The 24,479-nt window shown below is 32.2% G+C and overlaps 1 protein-coding gene across 1 annotated transcript in view; it reads left to right on the top strand.

Moving 5' to 3' along the window:
* The window catches only part of LOC143240474 (intermembrane lipid transfer protein VPS13A-like), a 289,867-nt gene that overhangs the window by 82,693 nt on the left and 182,695 nt on the right, over positions 1 to 24,479 (top strand). The window contains 8 exon segments of the mRNA XM_076482942.1: positions 8,966 to 9,033; positions 9,412 to 9,490; positions 14,372 to 14,459; positions 14,913 to 15,030; positions 16,006 to 16,186; positions 19,561 to 19,678; positions 20,612 to 20,911; positions 21,224 to 21,297. Of these exon segments, the coding sequence (XP_076339057.1) occupies positions 8,966 to 9,033; positions 9,412 to 9,490; positions 14,372 to 14,459; positions 14,913 to 15,030; positions 16,006 to 16,186; positions 19,561 to 19,678; positions 20,612 to 20,911; positions 21,224 to 21,297 (1,026 nt within the window).

Below are 24,479 nucleotides of genomic sequence, written 5' to 3'. Positions count from 1 at the left end.
TTGCTTTTCCAATATTTTATATAGCTTCTCTTGACTAGCACTGCCCTTTGTTGGCAACTAGTCTTTCACCTCCCACTTCTGCATGTCTACATGCAAATGATCATACAGCAGCTCTCCACTAATAGGAGCATGACACCACTTCTGTTGTAACTAGCACCCTTTTCATATCTGCACTCATTAGCTTTCTCAACACAGGCTCTGTCAATTTGTGTGACCTTGTAACTTCTATTTATTCATTTGAAGGCTTTGTAAATTTAATATTTCTAAATTTCAGTATAGTGTATACATTTTCACAAAATTTGACAACCTTTCAGTTAACATTTTCTTTCACGTACAAAAAATATTTTTAATTAAGTGTTTTTAATAAACTGAAATAAGTATTTTATGAACATATTGAGTATTTACAGTGTACACTCCATGTGCAAAGTAATTTTAATGTTAGGATTAAAATACTTTTTCTTATCTCAAAAATCTCAACCTCAAATTTCCTTTGTATGATCCACCAAACTTTTTTAGTAACATTTTATCTGTTATATTTTCTACTTTATTTGAAAATGGGATTGGTCAATTTAGCCAACCTGATAAAAATCAAAATAAATCCAAATTACCATTTCTCTCCTTCTAGTGAGTGACTCCAAATTGTGACATAAAACTGTTTATTTTAAGTAGCTTTAAACTCATAACAGTATGCATCTGTATAAATTAAATTTCGTTGTTTTATTGCCATTTGATCCATGTATAACTACTATCTGCACCATTCTAAGTTGAAAACTACTCGAGGCACATTCAACTCACATTATGCTATTGAATTACATTACACAAACTACTACAAGCTGCCTGCATGCACACCTTATAAAGAAAGTTTATCATATTGTTATTTTTAATATATTTTACCTATTCAAATTTTAACTAACCTACAAAGATTCATGTTTTTAACTTTTAGCTACTTTTATCATAATAAATAAAGAGTAAATATGAAAAACAAAATAAGTTACTTACCCAGTCTTTTTTTTTCTCACTTTCAATTGCCAAATAAATTTAAGCCTAAGTTTTATACTAATGGTAGTAATGCATTAAATAATTTTTATTTAATTAAATAATGCATGAAAACACAGGCTAATAATATGTAAAAAGCAGACAATTTCCTCAAACAATAAATTTTTCTGGCTTTCTATCTATGCAACAAGGGATGTTACAAATTTATTCCAGCAAGCCGTTATGATTCCTATGGGAACCAAAATTAAATTATAACTGAAATTGATCCATATCTGTTAAAAACACAATGTAATGCAATATATCCTTTGACAGATGAAAACATTCACTTTCTATTGATTATGGAGAGAACTATTAACAAATCCTGAAAGAAGGATGTGACACAGAGGGTGTGGCAATAGATGTCTGATTTTCTATTCAATAGTTATTTAACCAAACAAAGTTGAAGGATATAAAATTATGGTTTGTCTGAGCAATGATGATGATATAATGAGTAATTTACATTTAATTTTGTCCTTTTTCAAGTGCGGATAGATAAAATAGAAAAGAGCTGCCTAGAGGAAATGTCACCTTTTCACACTAGGAGAAATTCAAGATTTATTTTAATAGTGCTTTGTAGAATTCAGAACTTAAAATTTGTGTACCATTAAAATATCGATTATTAGTTAAGATTTTCTTCTATTATAATTGGCAGAACATAAACAAAAAGTAGTTTAATAACATTTTGTATGTAAGACACGAAAATTTGTCACGTAATAAAGAATGTCTCGGGTTAGAAGATTAATCACTTCTTGATTTGAAAGTATTACTTTATAGACATGCTAGCCTTGAGTTTGTGGATTTGTTGATTTTTTTCAGTTATACTACTGTTTTTTTCTTTTTACAATATATTTCTAATTTTGTGTTTTGGTATTGTATCAGGTTGCTTTTCTAACAAAAAAAAAATTCCCATGTTTCATGAGCCTTTTTCCTTTTGTATTGTGGATCTGACTGTATGGAAAGTGGTACCTTGGCAGTATTTTTGGTTTTTTTTTTCAAAGTTCATACTTTTTATTGTGTGACCAGGCTAGTTGTCATTTCCATTGTAACCCTTCCTATTGTGAAGCCAATGTACAATTCCAGATGCCACCAGTTGTTTGTGTGTCTGTATTTTTTCTTATCTATAAATAAATAATTCTGTCACAGGTTTGGGTTATACGCACTGTAGATATAGAGTGTTCTGTAGGGCTGCTAGTAGTTCTCTAGTAGTATTTAGCATCATAGATATAATTGTTCTGAACTAACATGAGTAAAGCAGACATATTGCTGCCCTTCTCTGCTGTTCCATGGAGTTGATCCTCTTCTTACTGCAGACCTGATGTAGAATTCTTGATGTTGCCTGGTTTTGATTGAATGACTCTGTCAGTGTAGTAACTCTGCTTTTTAAAATAGGTCCTTATGGTCATCCCTTGCACTGCCTCCAGTGATGCAGTCCTCCTTACTTTCCAATGCAGTTGTTTTCCCATTTTCTTTTAGAGATGCATGAGAATCCTTACCACTTACAAGTTTCAAGCCACTGGTATGGTGGAATAGAGAAACTTTTCATCATGAGTTATGAATCATACTACTTAGTTGAGAGTAGAGTTGTGGCATGTTTTTTTGTAGATATTGCTAACATATAGTGCTTCCTACCACAGACATGATGTACAATTCCAGATGATGCCTGGTTTTGGTTGTTGCACTATACCATATTTCTGTCTATATATCTGACAGTTTTTTCTTTGTGACATGATGCCCTTTCTATTTAAGCACTGTCATTAACTAACTATATATATCATTGCAGTTTGCCCCTAAGGCTTAGATATACAGTGTTTGGTGTTAATTAGAGATGGTCCAGCTCAGTAAGTTCTCACAGGTATGATGATTAGCATTCTTCATCCTACTGCACAGTGGATGGCAAACACTCACTTTTGCCAGGTTTTGGACTGCAGATGGCTTGCAGTTTTGCAATCCCACTTCCTGCCATCAGCTGTCATTTTCTGGCACATCTGGTGTTGATTTTAGTTTGATACAGCACAAGTTTTCCCACTTTTGTACAGCTGAATTTCCTCTTCCTATCTCAGACTGAAAGTATTATACCCGTTGTCATCATGTTTTGGACCAGGAATGTCATCCAACCAGGGCTTTCCACTTTCCTACCATCTGCTGGATGTTGGTTCTTGATGGTCCCCCCTCGGTGTGGATTCCTGTATGTGATGAGGGGACCTCCCAGGGAAAGTTCTGTTCTTTCAGTTTATCTCCTCTGGGATCTAAACATCCACCCACGTGTTTGCTGTGTGTGGTGACCCGTGAAGGGGAGGATAGGATCCTGGTGGTTGAGGAGTTCAACCCAAACACACCACTTTGGCCTTGAATTCCTGTAGACGGGCAGCCTTGGGGTGGCCCCCTTTGAGTCAGTCAGCTGGTCCACTTGGGCTAGGGTCAACCAAGTACCAGTGTTGGAAATTCTCAACAGGTGTTGTGGACATTGTGTCTGATGCTGGTGTTTGAATATAGTTCTCATGAAATCCTGGTGTTGCTGCAGTGTCCTTGCTTGACATTGTAGCGTGTCCCCTCAAGGGCTCCATGGTGGGCAGGGTCAGTGGGCACCGAAATTTTCTTTTTTCCTATGGATCCTCCAAATACAAATTTAAATAAAATGGTGAAAAAACAGGCAATAGGTAAATGACCACGTCTTGAAGATTCTGTACAACAATCTTCAACATTTGTACTGCCAGCTGTACCTCATTTTCTTATCCTATATTTTCTTTCAGAGAAACCTTTAGGGCAAATGTCCCCCTTTTGTATTCAGAAGGGACTGGAAGAGCTTGCTGACTCTCCAAAGTCAGTAAAGAAGCTTTGATATGGAGACATATTGATGGAAACATCCACATCTCAACACAGTGAACTCCTCTTGAATTCAAAGGCAACTGGGGATATACCTGTTGAGGTTACACCTCATGCTACTTTGAATTCATCATGAGGAGTTATTGTTGAGAGGGATTTGAAGAACATCCCTGAATCAGAGATTCTCACTGGTTTCTCCACTCAAGGAGTTTCTGCAGTGAGGTTCATCTCCACTCGCAAAGATGGAGTTACATTGCCGACCAACATCCTTGTTTTGACATTTACATCACCACGTGCACCTGCCACCATTAAGGCAGGTTATCTTAATTGCAGGGTACAGCCGTACATTCCAAACTCTCTCCGATGTTTCCAGTGTCAGAGGTTTGGTCACTCAAAGACGTCATGTCATGGTTCCCTGACATGTGCTTGTTGTGGTGGTAAGGACCACAATGCTTATGAGTGTGAAGCGGATCCACATTGTGTCAATTGCAATGGCTCTCACCCATCCTACTTTCATTCATGCCCTAAATGGTTGGAGGAAAAAGAGTAGTAACATTTGAAAACAATTCATAATATTACTTATCCTGAGGCTCGAAAATTGCTGTCCACCATCTTGTACATGTGCTGCTGCACTTTGTTCCACAACTACGGTGGGAGTGCAGACACATCTCTCTGTGCCTCCAAAAGAATGGTGCTCAAAACAAATGAAAAGCCTTTTGACCTCCATGGTTAAAAAAGTTGATGAATCAACTTCTACACCCATCTCTATCCCTTCTATACATTCCAATAAACCCAAGGATCCACAACCTTTGGTTTTGGGTATAGACATTTTTTCAGATACATCTCCCACCCCAAGATGCAAAACAATCATTAGTTCACATCCTCAGTCACTGGATTCCCATTCCAACAACAAAGACCTGTCCAATCGAATCAGAACAGGATCCGTAGAGGTTGATAAACCTCCCCCACATAAGGACAGAAAGGAAAAAAGATGTGGTCATAAATACAAGGGTTCTCTAGCCAATTCACTTACACATCATTAAGTATTAAAGCTCATTTACCCTGCCAATTCCAGTTTTGAGGTGGGGTGGTAGGTCTTCCTCTGCCTTCTGAGGACCTGATGTTGTTGAGGTTGAACTATTACTATGATCTGTCATGCCCTAGACTCCCAACAACCATAATTCCATTCCTCAGATACATTCCTTCTTTCATGCTTTCGAACTAGCCTACTCACTTCATATAATATATGGTGTAGGTCTTCTAATCAATCTCAAAGTGATTAATGAGTGCAGATGTAAAGAAGATACTGGTTATGAAAGAAGTGGTGTCATGCTCCTGTTAGTGGGGGGGCTGCTTCATATTCATTTACAGAAGTAGGAAGTGGAAAACCAATAGCATGCATGGAAAATTTGTGCCAACAGAGGTCAGTGCTAGTTGGGTGAAGTTGAGTTTCTATCAGAAATATATTTTCTATGGAGGAAAATGCTAACTTTTCTAAGATAGAAACTCTAAAGAGGTTTTGGTCTTCTGCATTTCTGTGGGAAGTATTCTGCTAAGGCAGTTCTGTATTATTCGTATTTATACAACACGATAATATGTTGAGAGGTGCATTTTGTTTTTCCTGCACATGTCTCAACATAAATTGCTAGTGACTTGATAGACTTTGTTTTTGGTGTGGCATTTTTGTCATGCTCCATTTTCTATGGTTTGTATTGTGTTCTGTTACATTTTGTTTTCGAGTATGTTGAATAAAATAATTGTTCTGTCAGTATTTCACCTGGTGTTTGTATTATATTGATTGTCTGTTGGGATTGTTTAACCATCTTACTTTGGGCTTGTGTAACTTGGGTGGAATGACAAATTTTACTTGTGCAATAATACATATGGTAAGTCTGAGTTTGTTAAAGATTATAAATATATTGAACACAAACATTATTTTAATTAAGTGTTTTTACCAAAACATTTATAGGTACTTGCACTCAAACTTTTAAATATTTAGGTTAGAAACAACAGTAAATGCTGAAGTCAGTCAAGTAGCCTGTAATACTGCAATTAGTTGCATGTACTTCATGACAACAACTGCACACCAGTTTCAATGTAACCATTGTTAGATTATAGTACAAGGTAATTTTCATTTTAAGTATCACTAATTTTGGCTATTGTCATCAACATACAAATCAGTAAAATTATTAAATTATGAAATAGAAAAATAATACATACATTTTAATTTTTGTAGAATATTTGTTAAGATTTTCCTTTTGTTAAGTTTGTGATTTCATTTCTTTTCCTTCACCACATATTATTCCTCTCAACACAAGTTAATGGTGTCCCTCAAGGCATGTAACAGTGTCTCTAGTAGACGAGTCCAACCTTTCAGCAAGATTTTTGTGTATTTCATAATATCAGAAGCCTTGAGAATTGATGCAAAGTATGATGTATGTTTTTTTTAAAAAATGTTTAAACCTTTCAGTCTTGCCTTTTAAAACATAAGTAATAAATAATTAACTGAAATATAAAAGTAAGATCTAAATACAGTTTAAACTGTATCTTAACTATAACATACGTAGGTAAGAAACAACAAGTGCTGTAGTTAATCAAGTAGCCAACAATACCACAGTCAGTTACGTGTACTCCATCACAACAACTGTGTGCCAGTTTAAAAATAACCATTGTTTAATTATAGTATAAAATGAGCTCTTTCTAATTACTATAAATGTGTATGAAACATTTACACATAGGTTATATTCAAAATTATTCAAAATGGGCATGCCACTTGTTAGGGGTTAAAAATATTTACTTATTACAACTGCATTCATTTACAGAACTTTGAAATGTACACGTCAAAAGGTTAAGTTAGTGTCTTGTAGTCTAAATGTACCTTTATGCTTTTGCCATTGCATTATTGAAGATACAAAGTGCCAAAGAAGAGATTTTTCATAGGTCATTAGTCATCTGGCAATACGTTTGAAGTTATATGTATTTTTAAAGGCTTATTTTAAAATATAGGACATAAAACTTTGAATCATAACACACATTATAATGTTTCTTTCATTAATATACTTTTATGATAAAGGTGTTTAACTAAATTTTGAATGTAACACAATGACTGTCACAGAAAAGTGTTTGGCCCTATCAAGATGGGTAGAGGTCAGATGGCATGTTATCACACTTGTGCACTTGTACTAAACACTTTATTTAACTATTATTTTATAGTTATATGTCAGTAAGTTGAACAAAAAATTATAAATTATAATTCAAATTTCAATATTATACATTAGTGTTTTTATTTGAAAGTAATTATTAAAAAAAAGCTAAATATAGCTTTTTCTGTACATGACCTTCTGGGTTTGGTCAGATTGTTTTGTGATGCTCATAATACAATATCTGTAGTTTAATACAAATTAGAGACTCGGTTGTCCAATATTGGCAAGCTAGAATATAAAATAAATACTTTCTACCTATTCTGTTTGCTAAGATAACATTGAGATAATCCATCAAATTGGCTTTCCCCACACTTATTTCATCATTTTGAAATCTTGTTTATCTATATCTATTGTTATATACCAATGACTTTATAACCAGTAGAAAGCTATGTATTTCTTCTACATAATTCTGTCACTCTTCCTTAGTTATTTATGAGAGAAAATCTCTTATTGGAAGGTGTGAGGTATTACAATCAAGGCTGTTTTGTGAATAAGAAGTATATATTTTAAGATCCAAGTTTAATATAGTTATGAAGCATGATAAATTACAGTGGAATTTGGTATTCCAAAATGCTTATATAAAGTCTACAAGAATTGGTATATTTCCATTTCTGCATGCATATGTTGATGAGGTTTGGAAAGTATGGCTCACAAGTGCAAACAAAAACTTGGTAGCATCATAAATAATAGAGATCAATGTTTACCAAATAACTTTTGAGTTATTGACAGTTAAGAATTTATTTGAAAATATTACTAACACACATGCATGCAACCCCCCCACACACACACATATGCAGTGTATGGTAGCCAAGTTTATATGCTTGCAGAAAATGCTTTGTAAACTTCCAGCTAAACTTGCAATTCACTAGTAAATAATTTTTTTTTTTAAAGTTGCAATCAAGAAGGCTAAGCCAAGCATGCTAATACAATCAAAACGAGCTGTGATTTTATTACTGGGAACTACACATGTATTGGTTACTGAGTAAGTATGGTAATATAGGAAACAAGATATTCAAAAGTACATACACACATTTACACTTATACCAACACTGAATCCCAACCACCAGGAAGATAACTAGTATCCAGATACTTAAGTTTTTTGGGTCAGATTCAACTCTATAAATAGTCATATCATAAATATTTTTCTCTCATTTTTATAAAGTACTTTAGACAATTATTATTGCAACACTGTACCATAAATAAGCAGGTAAATTGTACTCTACTGTGTTCATGGAGCTGGAATTTGAATAGTTTCTGTAGGATACAACCTATTACTGATTTATTGGATTGGCCCACTTACTTTCTACAAAGTCATAACATAAACATTTTATAATACTTTAGACAGTTGTTGTTGCAACCATTATAATGTCAACATGTTGGCAAATCGTACTCTACTTTTTCAAACCTGGGAAGTTCTGAGAATTGTGCAGCAAGAACTTATTTGATATTCACAGTGTCAAAAACTAAGTAAGGAGCAGTGATTCATTGCTTTATATTTGGCAGGTTTTTAGTTCATCTGCTAACAGTGGATAAACATAGGAAGTATGAATAAGATTAGAAGAAACTCTCAGGAATTTTACTTCAGAGCTTAATTTTCTGTACTAATAAAAGACAGACAAACATATTCATTTTGTTTTGTTTAGTTTATAGGTCTGCATCTAACAATAAAGTTACTACAGAAAATAAGTATAAAAAGCTGAAAAGTGTTTAAACTCTTAAGTTTTGTATCAGTATAACAATACTATACAGTTTATTTTGCAGATCTGTTGTCTTATATTTAGATTTGAAGTTAAGAGTTTTTAATAATTGATAATTATTATTTGTAAATATAATAAATACTGTAAATTTCTTTTGGGGCAAATAAATACAGTTCAGATACATATATGGATGATTTTTTTAATCAGACAATTGATGTGAATATTGACTTGAAGTCCCCATACTTTGTTATCCCTCAACAAGGATCATTACAGAAGTAAGTAGCTTTTATGATGCAGATATATTTTATTATATTAGGTTTTATTAATTGCATTAAGGAGTTTCCATGACTTGTTTTAGTTCTGTTGTGATGTAATTATATAAAGTTTTCTACAATAATTAAAAGAATATTTCAAACTTCTATTTTATTTTCATCTACAAAGGAAATGTAATAAGTTTGTTAATAGAGAAGTTAGCCATTCTGTAGTAAGTGTGATGTTTGTATAATAGTTACCTGACAGTTGGTATCTGTATTCAAATTGTAAAGGTTATTAATGTTTGTGAACATATTTACATATAAGTTCATGTTTCAAATGTACAAACAGTTCTTGATTACGTAGTATTGATGTAGATGTTACTTTTTGTCCATCCTTAGAGGAGGGAGTGTACTTGTTTTAGACATGGGAAGACTGACTGTAAAAAGTGAATTACAGCAAGACAGAATTTCAAGTGTGGTAAGCCAGAATTTCCAAACTTTTACTTATCACAACCCCTCTAGTTTTTCCTTGTTTTCATACTTATGGCTCTTCCCTTTTCCTTGCTTATATAACATAAGTTATAATGTATTGAAATATTAAAATTGTTTCTAAAATAAAAAGTAACTTAACTATCAATGGAATGAATATACCTTTTTGGATGAGCATTTGTGTATTGATGTCTCAGAAGCACAACAGTGCTACAAAGGAAAATTTATTGAGATACTTGTCTTTAATGGATTTCTTTTTTGAAAACTCTTATTCACAAAAATAAGATGAAGTAAGTGACATGGGTAAGACCTGCAAATTAGAGCCCAAATTATAAATTCTTAACAAGGAAAATTCCATAAATGTAATCAAAGTGTACATTTTACTGGTAGGTACTCTTGCACATATAAATTGTGAATTTAATCATCTAATTGATCAGACACTAATTAGATAAGAGTTAACATTTAGTATTAACTGTGTATAAAACAAATATTAAGACCAAACTAATAACCAACATACCAAAAGTTGATGGAGGTAACATTTGGCACAGAGAAAATAGCTATGACTGTAGCTATACATGTTTTAATGAGGCTAAGTTAGTAAAGTCTCATTTTTGGAATTTAGTGCTTGTACATGGTTTTGTTAATAAGAGGGTTTAAGTTGATAGTAATTTTAACAATGGTAGTAATATTCCAGTTTGGTTGGTTGAGAGAAGTTTCTAAGACTGTTTTAAAAATGTTTTTGTTTAATGTGAAATGTGGGTTTATTGTGAAAAATTGTGTATCATGAACCATGATAGTGGTTTGTAATAGTGTTTGTTCAGGAACTTCATCAATATTCCAACAGAATATAAAGGAAAGAAAAAAAATTCCAAAGCAGACTTGTACTTGAAACAACACTCAATATCTTTCACCTTAATGTTTAAAGCTGCTAAAATATTGATAATAGAAAAAAAAAGTTGGTTTTTCAGTTGTCAGACAAAGTTCAAAATTTCATCCATTTGCTCTTCATATTATTAGTATTCATATTATTACTGTTTCATGAGCCTACATAAACAAAAATTCCTATGAATATTTTATTTAATTCTAGGCAATGCTACTAAAAAAAACTCCTGCACAGGTCATATTTCTTTGTTGATTCTTGAAAGAGAAGGAGAAAACTTTTTCCTAAGTGAACTTGCTGTTATGCATTTCAAACCAATCTACAGCAATGCAACATTAAACAGTAAAAAAATGTGTAATAAGGTGAATATACTTATGAAAAAAAGTACAGAAACAAGTTGAATCAACGGATAATGTATTTAAGGTTACAATTAAGAACTCTATGAAAATAAACAAACTGGACTGTAAATAGTATCTACATTATTTTATCAAGTTATAAATCCCTATTAATGAAAACTTGTATTTTTCATCTTGAACAATTGATAAATAAAAACAAATTTGAATGAGATAATTGCATAAATTTTGAGTTTGTTAAAAGAAAATCAGGAAGTTTTAAAAATAAGACTGCTGAGCCAGATAATATTCATCTGAAAGTTTTAAAAGAGATCACTGTTTCAATGTATGAGCCACTTGCCACTGTATCTACACTTCAGACTAATTCCAGCAACTTCTGTATGTCATCCAGCATCTTTTTTATAGTTACCAAGCTTTTCTCTGTTCAGAAACTTATCAGTAACCAATCAAACTATAAAATGATTGATTTATGCATTGGTGTTTTAGACATAACAAATTGTAATGCTTAAAACTGGCCCAGAACTGTCAGTGATATCTTTCTATTCAGCTGTGAGTATATGTTATTTGCCAACCTGTTGTATGAGTGGTGATAAAAATTCTTAAATATTTGTCTGTTCACAGTGTGACAGAAATTTTCACAGAACAGTTACTGAAACATTTTATCTACACATGAAACTACATGCAGCTAGAAAATTATTTTTTAAATGTTTTCAGCAATCAATTTTGTGTTTATGATTTTTGTAGATATAATAACATATTAATCTTATTTGTTAACCTCTAATTTTTTATGTTTTGCTGTTAAAATAACAGTAAATGTTTTTAAGATAATTTTATTGTAAAGTACAATCAATATTTTCAACTTGGTTGTATTTGTTATACTTTCTTATTATAGTGAAGTTTTTCTCAGAATGTTGAAATAGATTTACTATATTCAATGGCATATTTAGATAGAGGTTTAGAGGAGGCTCAGCCCATGGTTTTAATGGGGTCCAGGGCCAGGCATGGCCAAGTGTGTTAAGGCATTCGACTTGTAATCCGAGGGTTGCAGGTTCGAATCCCAGTTGCACCAAACATGCTTGCCCTTTCAGCCATGGGGGCATTATAATGTGACGATCAATCCCACTATTCGTTGGTAAAAGAGTAGCCCAAGAGTTGGTGGTGGGTGGTGATGACTAGCTGCCTTCCCTCTAGTCTTACACTGCTAAATTAGGGATAGTTAGCACAGACAACCCTCGAGTAGCTTTGTGCAAAACTTAAAACAAACAAACTTAATGGGGTCTCATTCATAATTTTACTCTATGTAAAATGACATGGAATGTAGGTCCCACAAAACCTTAAATTTGCCACTGACTATATTGTAGAGTTTTGAAACCTGTCTGATAAAAGTGAATTAGCCATTTCTTAGCTGGTAAATACCTTTTGATCAGCATTATAAAATTCTTTTGTTTTATTATTAATTTTTTCAATGTTTTTCAGAACCTTGTCTTATAACACGTGTTGAAAGTTTCCTTGTTTAAAAAATAATAGAAAACTTAAAAAAAATCTCTGCTAAAAGTTTACCAAATGTGATGATAAATATTCTGTATCAAAAGTTATAATGCAAATAGTTAACATGTACAAACATGTAGATGAATCATGTATATTATACTGAACCCATTGTAAAAGGGTTAAAAAAGGTGTCACTCAATAACAAATATGGTTTTTGATTTTTTTCAAGATGGTAGATAAGGATAACAATGGTGAATGTGATGGTAAAACTTTTTCCTAAGTGAACTTACTGTTATGCATTTTGAACCAATCTACAGCAGTGAAGTAAATTTTGTCATTCAATCATTGTCTATGAAAAATCCATGTTTGTTAAAGAGGAGTGAGACTGAATGAAAGATCCAGAATATAGTTCTACTTCTTGGGGTTTGAAGTTATTAATACTACTGGTTTATTGATTAAAATGACAAAGTGGATCAGAAAATGGAGTTCCTTTTTTTATATCCCAATGTAACTGTTACTGTTATGGTAACTCAAAAGAATGTGAAAGTAATATTTCTATAGCATTTTACTGTTTTTAGCAATTTGTATTATGAAAAACATAAGAAGGCAGATGTGCTATGTGATATCTCAGATGGGCTGACTTCCAACTCTAGTATTGGATAGGTCTCCTTAATAATGGAGGATCAAACAAGGAAGTTATTAAGTGTTCTGGCTTTGAAAACTGATTGAATTTCAAGCAGCATTAGAAATAAACAGACTAAACATATGATATAAAATGAAAACAATATGTATGTATTACATAATAGTGAATGGGTCAGCAGCCTTCTTTCTCATGAGCCTGGTTTTTCTCTCACATTATTCTTGGCTGGAACATAAAGACATCATCCACTTCACCAACGGAAGGATACATTCACTAATTTCTAAGGTTGAAACAGTATCTCTAGAGACAATATAGATATTACCTCTGTCAAAACAACATTTCATACACTAACATAAAATCTTTGAAAGCAAGATAAATATTACATCTTACTGAGAACACTAAAGACAAAGGCAAGTTAAATGACACAGTTTCAGTGGTTCTGAACCATATATTTATTTCAAAACTACAAGGAAATATTCATACCTTACTAAAAATATTTGATAAAATACATTATATGTATGCTTGCATATTACAACTTTTTTCCAAATTTTGAGTCTATTGTGTACATAGACAGAAATGGAACACAATTCATTCCACACCCCATTTTCCAATCATTCATTGCTTGTAGTGTATGCTCAGGCATAAACTATTGTTTTTTGCCCCATTTGTGTCTGAGTTAAGAGGTTTTCAGGTTTGTTGTGAGCCTCTATGCTACACTTTGTGCAATGTCCAGTAATTCATTATTCTTAAAGGAATTGTTTAATTAAGATAGAGTTTAATCTCTGTTGTACCTTACAAGCTTGTTTGGTAAACTTTTTCTTATAATAACCAGCATTTGTCAGTTTTTTCCTAATGGCAGACATATTTCCTTTTGGATCACCACTGTTAACAATAGAAATGTTTTATGTTTTATAATATACTTAATGGGCAAATCTCTAATATGACTTTTGAGAATAGAAGAAATATTTACCTTACCAACGTCATGTAGACTAAGTAAAACAGAATTAGGTGTGTGCATTTATATGGCTTAACCATTCACCTGTCATATCATGTGATCAGTCTGTTAATCATGCTGGTAAATAAAATGTATAAGTGTGCATGGATGTTCCAATAAAATGGTTATTTGGTGCATAGAAACTTCTTGGAGAAGGATGAAAATATTGCTGCTGTTTTTTGTTTTGTTTTCCATTTTAATGCTTGGCAGATTGCTCAGACATTTCAAATATTTAAAAATGCTTTATGAAGAATCATTTCCATAATACTTTGATTGTCAGTCTAATAAAATTTTGGCATTTAATTAATTGAGAATTTAATAGAACCTGATTTGCTTGTTAAATAAAACAGGCTAAATTATGAATATTTCTGATTTTTATGCAGTCAATTTTCGATATATTTGTGTTTTGTTACAATAAAAAATGATGAATTACAGAAAAATTAGGGTGTGGGAATTATATTTTTTTTTGTAAATTTCTGTGATGTTTTTATATGATTTATTTTTGTCTTTTTTAGGAAGATACCAAAATGGAAATAGATCAGAGGCTTTATGATGTATTTGATGTTACATTTTCAGACATTCAAGTTTTGTTTACTGATTCAGGTGGGTAGCTTTTAATAGGCTGTATGTTCTAAGTACGCAGTATTAGCTTTGTGATTCATATTACTTTTTTTGCTTTATATTTTGTATTATTTTGAATAATTACTAGTTTAGCATTATAAATGCTACAAAAATTATTAAATATTTTATAGTAGAATAATTTTAGATATTTGTATGGCTGGTTAGTTTTGAAGAATGATAGCACAAAATCTATGTGCATGTGGTCATTTGCTTTTCTGCAATAGTTGTATTATGTTGAATTTTACTTAAGTTAAACATTACCTTCAGTAGGTTAATTATCTGATCTCTTTTGTGAATCATTTTAGTTACTTGTAATGTTATTTAATATTAATAGTAAATAATTTGACCATTTGTATGAATCATTCTAGTTACACTTGATATTACACAATTCATGATTCCTTCTTTGGAATGATAAATGATTTTATGTTTTAAAAGGAGATGAGTGGAGAACAGCAAGACAACTTCCTGAGTCTGAGATTCACCTTATACCAAAAGTGAATATAATGGCATTATTCTCAAACAGCATTGAGCCTACTTATAGATTGTTACCACGGTAAACATTTTTCTAAATTTAACTGATGGTTAGAAATGTGATACTAAAATTTAAAATTTAAGCAAATAATGTAGAAGAAACACCAGTGAAATTTGTTACATGAATAGATGTTGTTAAGAGTATCAGTAAAAGATCGTATTTATTATATCTGAAGCTATTTTAGTTGTCAGAATAAAATGTATAAGGATTTTAAAAAAAACATTATTTATTGTGTGGAAAACTATTTCGGTCACCAGTGTCAAGCTTTGTCAATCTATACATATAGTAGCCAAGTGTATGTCAGTCATTCTCTGTATCTCTCTGACTAGTTAACTGTAGAAACAGAAATTATATATCAAGATGCTTATTTTTAAAAGTACATGACAGGAAAATTAGTCATTTTTTTGCAATTCCTAAAATTCCATATGGATATCAATATTGATCTGTCAGTCTCACTTTGTGCTGAACAGTGAATCTGAGAAACAACAAAAATATTTCTATTGTAAGGAAATGGAACTTCAACTGTTGACTGATTGAAAAACAATATTTAGGAATTTGAACTGAGAAAATGCATAAAGAGAGGAATGTGAGCACACACACACCATAATTTATAAATTTGAATTAACCAGGATATGTTTTATTTCACCTTTCTAATGTGTGTGAATTATTGTGTATAACATTCCTAATTTCTTTCAGATAAAAAATATTTTCTAAATAAGAGTGAATAGACATTCAAAGAAACATAAAGAATTATAATTTTATTCATTGGTGGGATCATTTTGTGTTTAAATAATTTGCATATTTATTATATATAGTAGAAAATATAACAATAAGATCATTTCTTATTGTGGTGAAAGGATGTGTATAAGTTTTGAGTTTAGCAAGTTTTTTATTATGTGCATGACAAATCAATATTTAAAAAATAGAGGAAGTTATCAAATATGAGGTAGTGGACAGAAAGTGAGCTTGGTGACTTTTGTTATGGTTTTATTTTAGACAAAAAGTAAAGATGACTCTTCCAAGCCTTAAGCTTAACCTATCAGATAGAAGAATAACATTGTTAGCGGAGTTTATGAACAACCTGCCTGTGCCACACATTTTGCGTCCTGAAGATCGAGAATTTGGAGATGTCTGTGATGGAAGTGTTCAATCATCAGCAACTATAGGATTTCCTGTGGTAAATGGATGTGTTTATTGTTTACCATAGAAATGTTGTTTTTGGTTCAGATACTTATTTTACTAAAAGAAAAAACAGTAATAATGTAATGGCAACAAGTTAAGTGCTCTACATAAAAGTTAGTAATGTAGTTCTCATAGGAAACTCAGCAGAATTAAGTACCAGATAGAAATGCACTGAGTAATCTTACAAGTACAGAAGACACTCAAGGTTATTGGTAATTTTTTTTAATTTATTGTTTTTTTCAAAATTTTAACACAAGTTAACTCTTACTATTGACTAGGTCAACTTGGCTATGTTTATGACTTCAAATTGACCTTTATAGTTTCCATCCTGTAAATTCTAATATGTTTTCTGTATCTTCAATAAATTATGTTAGGTAGACAAAAATATCAGAATTTTTAATAAACTATTTTCATTAAAAATTTCTCCTTTAAAGTATGAAGTCAAAGTGTTGACTTCTCCAAGTACAAAATGATTTTCATGTTAAGATCAAAAATATTTTTCCTCATCTTAAATATCTCAAATCTCTTTTTGGTAATTTCCAAAACCTCTTAAATTTCAAACACTTTTTGCCAATAAAACAATATTCTAAAACATATTTGCCATCTGCTAACATAACTATTTCTTGATCTTCAAAGTTTTCACTCTCTGCTCATCTATGCATTGAGAATACTATTTCCTGTCTTTTATACCCAATTTGAATGCCTTAAGAAAATTCCAATTGGCAAATTTCTCTACTAACTTCAGTGCATGCTCTATCTATGTACTGTATACAAGTGCTTCATTTTGATAATGTCATTTTTTTTTTCAGTGAAGCATTCTGCAGAAGTATCTATTAACAGAAGTGTTGTGATTATTTACTATTTACATTGTGATTTTGAACATATTTGACAATTGTATAGTTATCTTTTTGTTTAAATGTATACATTATTTTAACAACGAAGAAAGTGGAACTCATAACCTCAAAAAATTGCTAGTGAAAAATGCAACTGATTCACTTCACTGCTATCATATACAAATGATATATAGAACAATAGGTAAAATAACTTAGAAATTCTTGACAAACATGTTATTTGGAAACTACATGCTTTTGAAGAAAGAGAGACATCAAGATTTCAGTATTAATATAGGAATGTATAAAAGAGATGCTATCATATTATAATATCCTTTTCCACTAAAATTCAGAAATAATTAACTAAGTATATTTAGTATTATAGAATTGATTGACCTGACTCTCCTTAATTATTCAGACAAAAAAAGTTGCTAAAGCCCTTAAAGTAAAGGAATGGTTGAGCTGGAGATGACTAGTTATCAGTTTTTACACTATTTCTGCAAATAACCCTTATAAACATTTAGTAAAAATAATAAAATTCCATTGCTCTATGGTTATTGAAACACATTACTGTGTATTAGATTGGTGCATTTAAAGGGCAGATAGGTAGTATTACTTTTTCTATATTGTGCTGTAGGGTCTATGGCATGATACCTGTTCATTTGTGTAGTTGCCTTAGCTACATATCTTAAACATCTGTGGGGAATCTAGTGGTTATATATTGTGTGTATTTCCCACATAATAACATACTTTCAAGAAATTTGAGTAATAAATCTTGGAAGTTCTCCAACATTCACTGCTTTACTTTTGCAGTTGTATATTGTTGTTTAGTGATGATAAACTTGAAAGAAAAAAGTCAGTTCCAGTTTTCTTACCTATCATTTTAGAAAAGTGAAAGCATTGTGTCACAGAAGCCTCAGTATTTATTCCAAACTAGTTTTGAATAATGGGACACCTGTAAATTGAAAACAGTGGGCCTGAAAACGTTATGCTTTTAGTTTTGGAGCAATACTGAAACATAAATGAATGTGATATCACAGAACAACTTGTTTTAATGATTTTGAAACTATGTTGTAAAATTTATATTATAATAAAGTTACCAAAAATGTTTTTCACTGTCAAGGAGTTTAAATGAGACATAGGAAAACATGCATTATTCAAGAGAGTATGCTGCTTGCATAATATTAGGTGATAATCTTGCATACATTCTTGTTTGAAAATTAGTTATGTTCCATCAAAACCTTATCTAACTGACTGTGAATGGTAAGTAAACATTTGTTCTGAATGTTATTATTTGGTAATATCCATTGAAGTGATATCCATGAAGTTACAATTGTGCTTATATTCTTTACACCTTTCAGTTAACCTCCCAGTGCCACAGCTGTGTGTCTGCAGACTTGTACTGCTAGAAACTGGGTTTCAATACCAAATGGTGGGCAGTGCACATATAGACCATTGTGTAGCTTTGTGCTTAATTCCACATAAACAAACCTTTCAGTTTTCCTTTATATATGTATATGTGATTATCACTTATTGTGCTCTTGTGACTCTCTGTTAATTATGGTAGCAATTCCTCTCAAACACAGTTTCAGGCACCTTTTGTATTATAACAGTTGAAACAAAAAGTTTATCGCACTTGAGCTTTTACATAAGAAGTAATTTCAGCATAAAATCAAATTATAGCCTTTGTTTCAGAAGCTCATTATATTGACTGGATTAAAGTTTATAATGATGAATAACATTCAGTGCATCAAAAATAAAATTTATCATTAAAAAATGTTCTATTTCTTGCTAATATATATACATGTAGTTATGTAATTTTCAGTAAAGGGTTTTTATTGAGTTTGACAGCTAAAGTTTTTGTGTTTATGATATATATTGGTGATATCATTTTTGATATATATCTGCCTTTCAAAATGAAATAAAAATTTAAGTAATGTATCAAATACTAACTGTAGTTATGAAACTATCTATTGAAAATTGTGTTGGAATAACTTTGATGTAATACTGAAGTGTTTTTTTTCTCTTCAGATTAAGTATTTATTAGCACTCTATGTATATTCAGCATATATATGTACAGAGGATGTTCACAGTCTGTGGTAACAGTTTGCATGGTTATCCCATGGCCTTTGAATACACAGGTTAAAAACAATAACATCCTTAGTGAAATTCAGGTGAAGTGAAATGATTTTCAATTATATATTGTGCCTAAAATTGACCCTTTCTGAGAGGTTTACATGTTTTTCATTAAAAACCAAGTCATTGTTCAAGCATTGGCATATTTAAGATCATATGTTTTTTGTATTGGTGCATATTTAAGTTTACCAATATAGCATATTTGTTAATATAGCCATTTTACTAGAAAATTCCACTTTTTGCTAGACAGTGCTTTATGTGTATTAACACTAAACAGTTTTGTTTTTGTTCACTGCATACAAACTTTGTCATTTTGCTGTTCATATAAATTGACCTATATTAAATATGGAGAGCAAAAAGTTATTAAGAAGTACATTGTACACTGCAACAATTTTAATTTCAGAACCTTAAGGAAGTTCATCTGGATCCAACTGCTCCAGAACTTAGACGTGTGAAGAATCTGCTCAGTAGAGTTTCTGAAGGTGCACAAGTAAAAAGAAATATTAGCAAGTCCCCACCAAGTGAGTAAAGAATAAAATATATATTTTGATAACAAATTCATTTTTGGCTGAGAGGGGACAAATCATGATTGAATGGGTTTTTGGTCAGTTTTCATTCTTTTACTGTTTGTTCTTCAGTGCTATGCTGTACATTTGAATGTTTGATAAGAAAATTGACAATTAAAATTTACATGCTGCAAATATATTTTAAGCTATAAACTTCACTTTCTTTTTGCAACTGAACCACCTTAACTGTGTTTTTGAATTACAAAATAATTATACTTTTAAAGTAAAGAAAATGATAAAAGAAGGTTGAGGTAATATATGCTTTGCCACAAACAGGAGGTGAAACTATGAAGTTTAAAAATGCATTAAAACATCAGTTAAAATAATTTATTAAGTTTTGGTTGAGCACTTTTCATGAGATAAAATATTTTAAAAGAATTATCATAGTTACAGTTAATAATTAAAGTACAGGTACATTAAGTTATGCATATACATAGATATATGCCTATTGTGCAAATCCAAGTGTATTTCTTTTGGATTACTGTTGTTAATATATACAGACTAGTTATTCCTGTGAACTGTAAGTAAACTAGATTTTGGTATCTACTGTGATATAATTAAAACTTGGGGACAGACTCCTTCCTCTAAGTCATTGTCTTGCAACCTAAAGTTGTGCATTTATAAAGCTTAGATGTTCACATGGCACACTACAAAATGTCTGTTATGCATATCTAAATAGCTATTTTGCTGTATGAGTATGGTGGTCTTAATAATATTTAATTACTTATTTTGTGATTTAATGCTTCACAAATCTGAGTATTGAATGATAATAAAATTTGTATTTTGAAATTTTGATACATCTTTTCTAATTTATAATAATGGGAGTGTTTATAAAATAGTTCTAAAATATTTTTTTAACTAAAATTATATTGTTGCATACAAATCCAGGAATTGCAAAGTATTTCTCAGTATCTGATCATTCTGATGAAGAAACTGAAGAATGGGCAAGAACTGTTGATTTACCAGGTTTTGATGATAACATGTCAGCTAGTAACACCATTCAAGTGCTGCTGCAGCTGTGGATTGGAGAGGTAGTATTACATTTGGCACGATCCAGTGACCATGTCGACAAACCATACTTGATGTTGAGAATAGAGAAACTACGTTCAGAATTTGCTTTTATGGACTATGGACCTGCAATTCAAGCAAGTCTGGGTGGAATCCAGCTAGTTGACAAACTACATACAGGTAATGTAGGGAAAAAAGAAAAGAATATATATATATTAAGTGGGAGATAATACCACCAGGGAATTTGTGTGGGTTTACCTGTATTCTTGTGAAGATTCATAAATATGAGCTCTTTAACTGTAATATAGTTTGTATTTTAATATTCTTGAGAAACATCAGATTTTACTAATAAGCATTTTGTGAGTAAAATTATAACAATGTGTTTATACAAGTAATAGTTAAAGAACAGTACATTTAGCTGTTCTTTTGCTATATGTTGGCAGTAGGATGCATTGGCCTTAAACTTTATTTTGTTGATTGGTGTTATTTTAGGCTCTTCTGGTGAATATATGGAACTAGTTAGATCAAAACAGAAAAGTGATATGATCACAGTACTCTACAGAAAGGTAAGACCATTATACTGTTACCAGATAACTCACCATAGTCTTTGTACTTTATTTTCCAAAGGATACATCAGACTGTGGGTCTAAGACTTATAATAAATCTACAAATCCACATTCATTTGACAACATTAGGAACAAAACAGAAACAGTGATTTTGGGGTAATTTGAGGGCATTTATTTTAAAGGTAAAATGATCTGGATCTTAAAATTGCACATAAGTATTCCAGAGTTTAATATTAACTCTTTGTCTGATGGTAACTGGAGGCTTTTTTGACTGTGATTTTTACCCCAGAAATAGGACTATAAGGACAAGTTAAGGATGTTGACTCACAAATGGACCATTATAGAGTGTTATAAATAAGCTTAAAATTTGTGTACCAATTTAGCATTAACTCATTTTATGACAACTAAAATTCATACGTGTAATGCAAAATAATTGATATTGGCAACGTGATGTTTTAGTTCCTTTATACAATGTCCTTTTGCAAAGATCTCATCTAACTTTTAAATATCTGATTTTTCTTGTTTGACATTTATAGGATGTTTATGGTAATTAATCTACTAGTAAATCATTATGAAAGTGACCCTCACCCCCAACAAAAAAAACAAATGTGATGATGCAACTAAACTTCTCCACAATTTAAAAGATAGCCAATCACACAGTTGACTATGATGCTATTTATAGCTTCAAGTCTTTTTAAGTCACTTTCTAAGAATCAGTCATATAATCCAAATTTTTTTATGTTCCATGTGAAAACAGTATTTTACTATACATGATGCCATTTGCATAGAAAGTTATTTTATACAAGGTTACATAGCAGTACCTTGAATATTAGGTCACAAGTATTGTGGCAGTATAGATCCAACTCCTATCAGATTAACCTTCCAAATCACTTTCATCATCAGAGTCTGATGTAATATCATCAGTTGGCCCAGGCTGGTTTCCACAATTCAAGCATTTTAAGAGTTCTGAGAGTCCCTTTTCTTTGCATAGACATTTTCCTTGGGTATATGAAGTTTTTTTGTATGAGCATTAAATGTATTTCATTATGAAGTCTGAAGGAAATGAAATACATAACACTACTTTCAATGATCATCCAAAACCTTCTGTACTCGAGACAACTGTTGTCTGCTGCAGGCATTGATGGTGCAGCTTGATAATCAGCCTCTCAAATGTAATTAACAAAAGCATCATTGTTGTGAGGTAGTGTGGCATCAATCTTGTAGCAGTATTTGAATGTTTCATACTTCACATAATTTACAATATCTATATGATCCTTATAATTTAGTTTGCAAACATCTTTCAGTGTTGGCAAGTGAATGTTCTTCAGCTGTTAATTGTCTGAAATGGACTTTGGTTGTCACTATTTTCAATTCTGATATTGACTAACTTGACCTTTCCCCTTCCTTCAAAAGTACTCATTATTTTGCAGCCTATGAAAATAGTGTAAGATTCTCCAATTTTTCTAAAGATGGTACTCATATGAATAATTCTAAAGTCTGATCATGAACTCATGTTTGTGTACAGATTGCTGCTTATCTTCACACTGTAACAAGGACAAATACAGCCATGGTGAATAATGATGTTGATATACTCCTTCCCATAGTGATTGGCATTCAGAAGCATATAAGCATATGTGTGTCTGTTTCTTTGTGATTACATCAAAGCTTCTCCTCTGACTTGATATTCAACTTGTCATCAATATCTCAAGTACATGACAATGATATCTACATGACACACAAGCATTTGTGGGTTCTTAGAATCATGTCGTTGCTCGTAGAAACATTTTACTAGTTGTTCTTTATTCTGATCACAAGCCAAGAAGTTCTTGAACTGTTTCAGGCATATTCTATCTCTTCCAATGATTTTTATCCTCTGTTTACCAATAAGTGCCCTCTCTTTCCATTCACTTCCTTTTTTACTTTGTAAGGGGTAAAGATCTGTAACAAAGTCTGTCTGCTTGGAACAATGGTTGTTTAAAACATAAACCACTTTTTTAAAGATTAAATTAGATAGTTTTCCAAATTTCACAGAAACATCTTTTATCTTCTGAAGAAGGGTCATTTCATCAAAGATCTGTACAGTTGGTGGTGAAGAAGGAAGTACATTTTTTGCACAGTCTGGTGAATCTGAAGATCAGAACTCTCCATGTGATGCAAGAGCTTTGATTTGTTTATTTTTACTCTGCTTCCATGTTGGGTGGCAGTGGAGGGGAATTAGAGATAAAAGCTGTATGTCAAAGCACCCTTGATATCTACATCGTTTGTCTTGCCAATAATCTTGATATTTTACCAAGCAAGTCCCTTCGTGTGGATTCCTGTACGTGGTGAGGGGACCTCCCAGGGAAGGTTCTGTTCTATCTGGTTACCTTCTCTGGGATCTAAACATCCACCCATGTGTTTGCTGTGCGTGGCAACCCGTGAAGGAGAGGAGAGGATCCTGCTGGTTGAGGGGTCCAACCCTAACACACCACTTTGGCCTCGAATTCCTGTAGACGGGCGGCCTTTGGGTGGCCCCCCTTGGGTCAATCGGCTGGTCCACTTGGGCTAGAGTCAACCAAGTACCAGTGTTGGAAGTTCTCAACAGGTGTTGTGGACATTGTGCCTGATGCTGGTGTTTGGTTATAGTGCTCACGAAACCCTGGTGTTGCTGCATTGTCCTTGCATGACTTTGTAGTGCATCCCCTTGTAGGGCTCCATGGTGAGTGGGGTCAGTGGGTACCGAAATTTTTTCTTTTTCCTATGGATCCTCCAAAAAATTTAAATAAAATTGTAAAAAAACAGTCAATGGGTAGCGACCACGTCTTGAATACTCAGAACAGCAATCTTCAACATCAGTAACACACGCACCTCATTTTCTTATATTACATTCTCTTTCGGAAAAACCTTTAGGGCAAATGTCCCCCTTTTTTATTCAAAAGGGACTAGAGGGACTTGCTGGCTCTCCAAAGTCAGTAAAGAAACTTCGATCTGGTGACATATTGGTTGAAACATCCACATACCAACACAGTGAACTCCTCTTGAATTCAAAGGCAATTGGGGATATACCTATTGAGGTTACACCCCATGCTACCTTGAATTCTTCATGAGGAGTTATTGTTGAAAGGATTTGAAGAACGCTCCCAGTCAGAGATTCTCGCTGGTCTCTCCACTCAAGGAGTTTCTGCAGTGAGGCATCTCCACTG

This window comes from Tachypleus tridentatus, chromosome 13, assembly GCF_004210375.1.
Source record: "Tachypleus tridentatus isolate NWPU-2018 chromosome 13, ASM421037v1, whole genome shotgun sequence".
In the NCBI taxonomy this organism is placed as follows: domain Eukaryota; kingdom Metazoa; phylum Arthropoda; class Merostomata; order Xiphosura; family Limulidae; genus Tachypleus; species Tachypleus tridentatus.
This window is presented reverse-complemented; position numbering and strand designations above follow the sequence as displayed.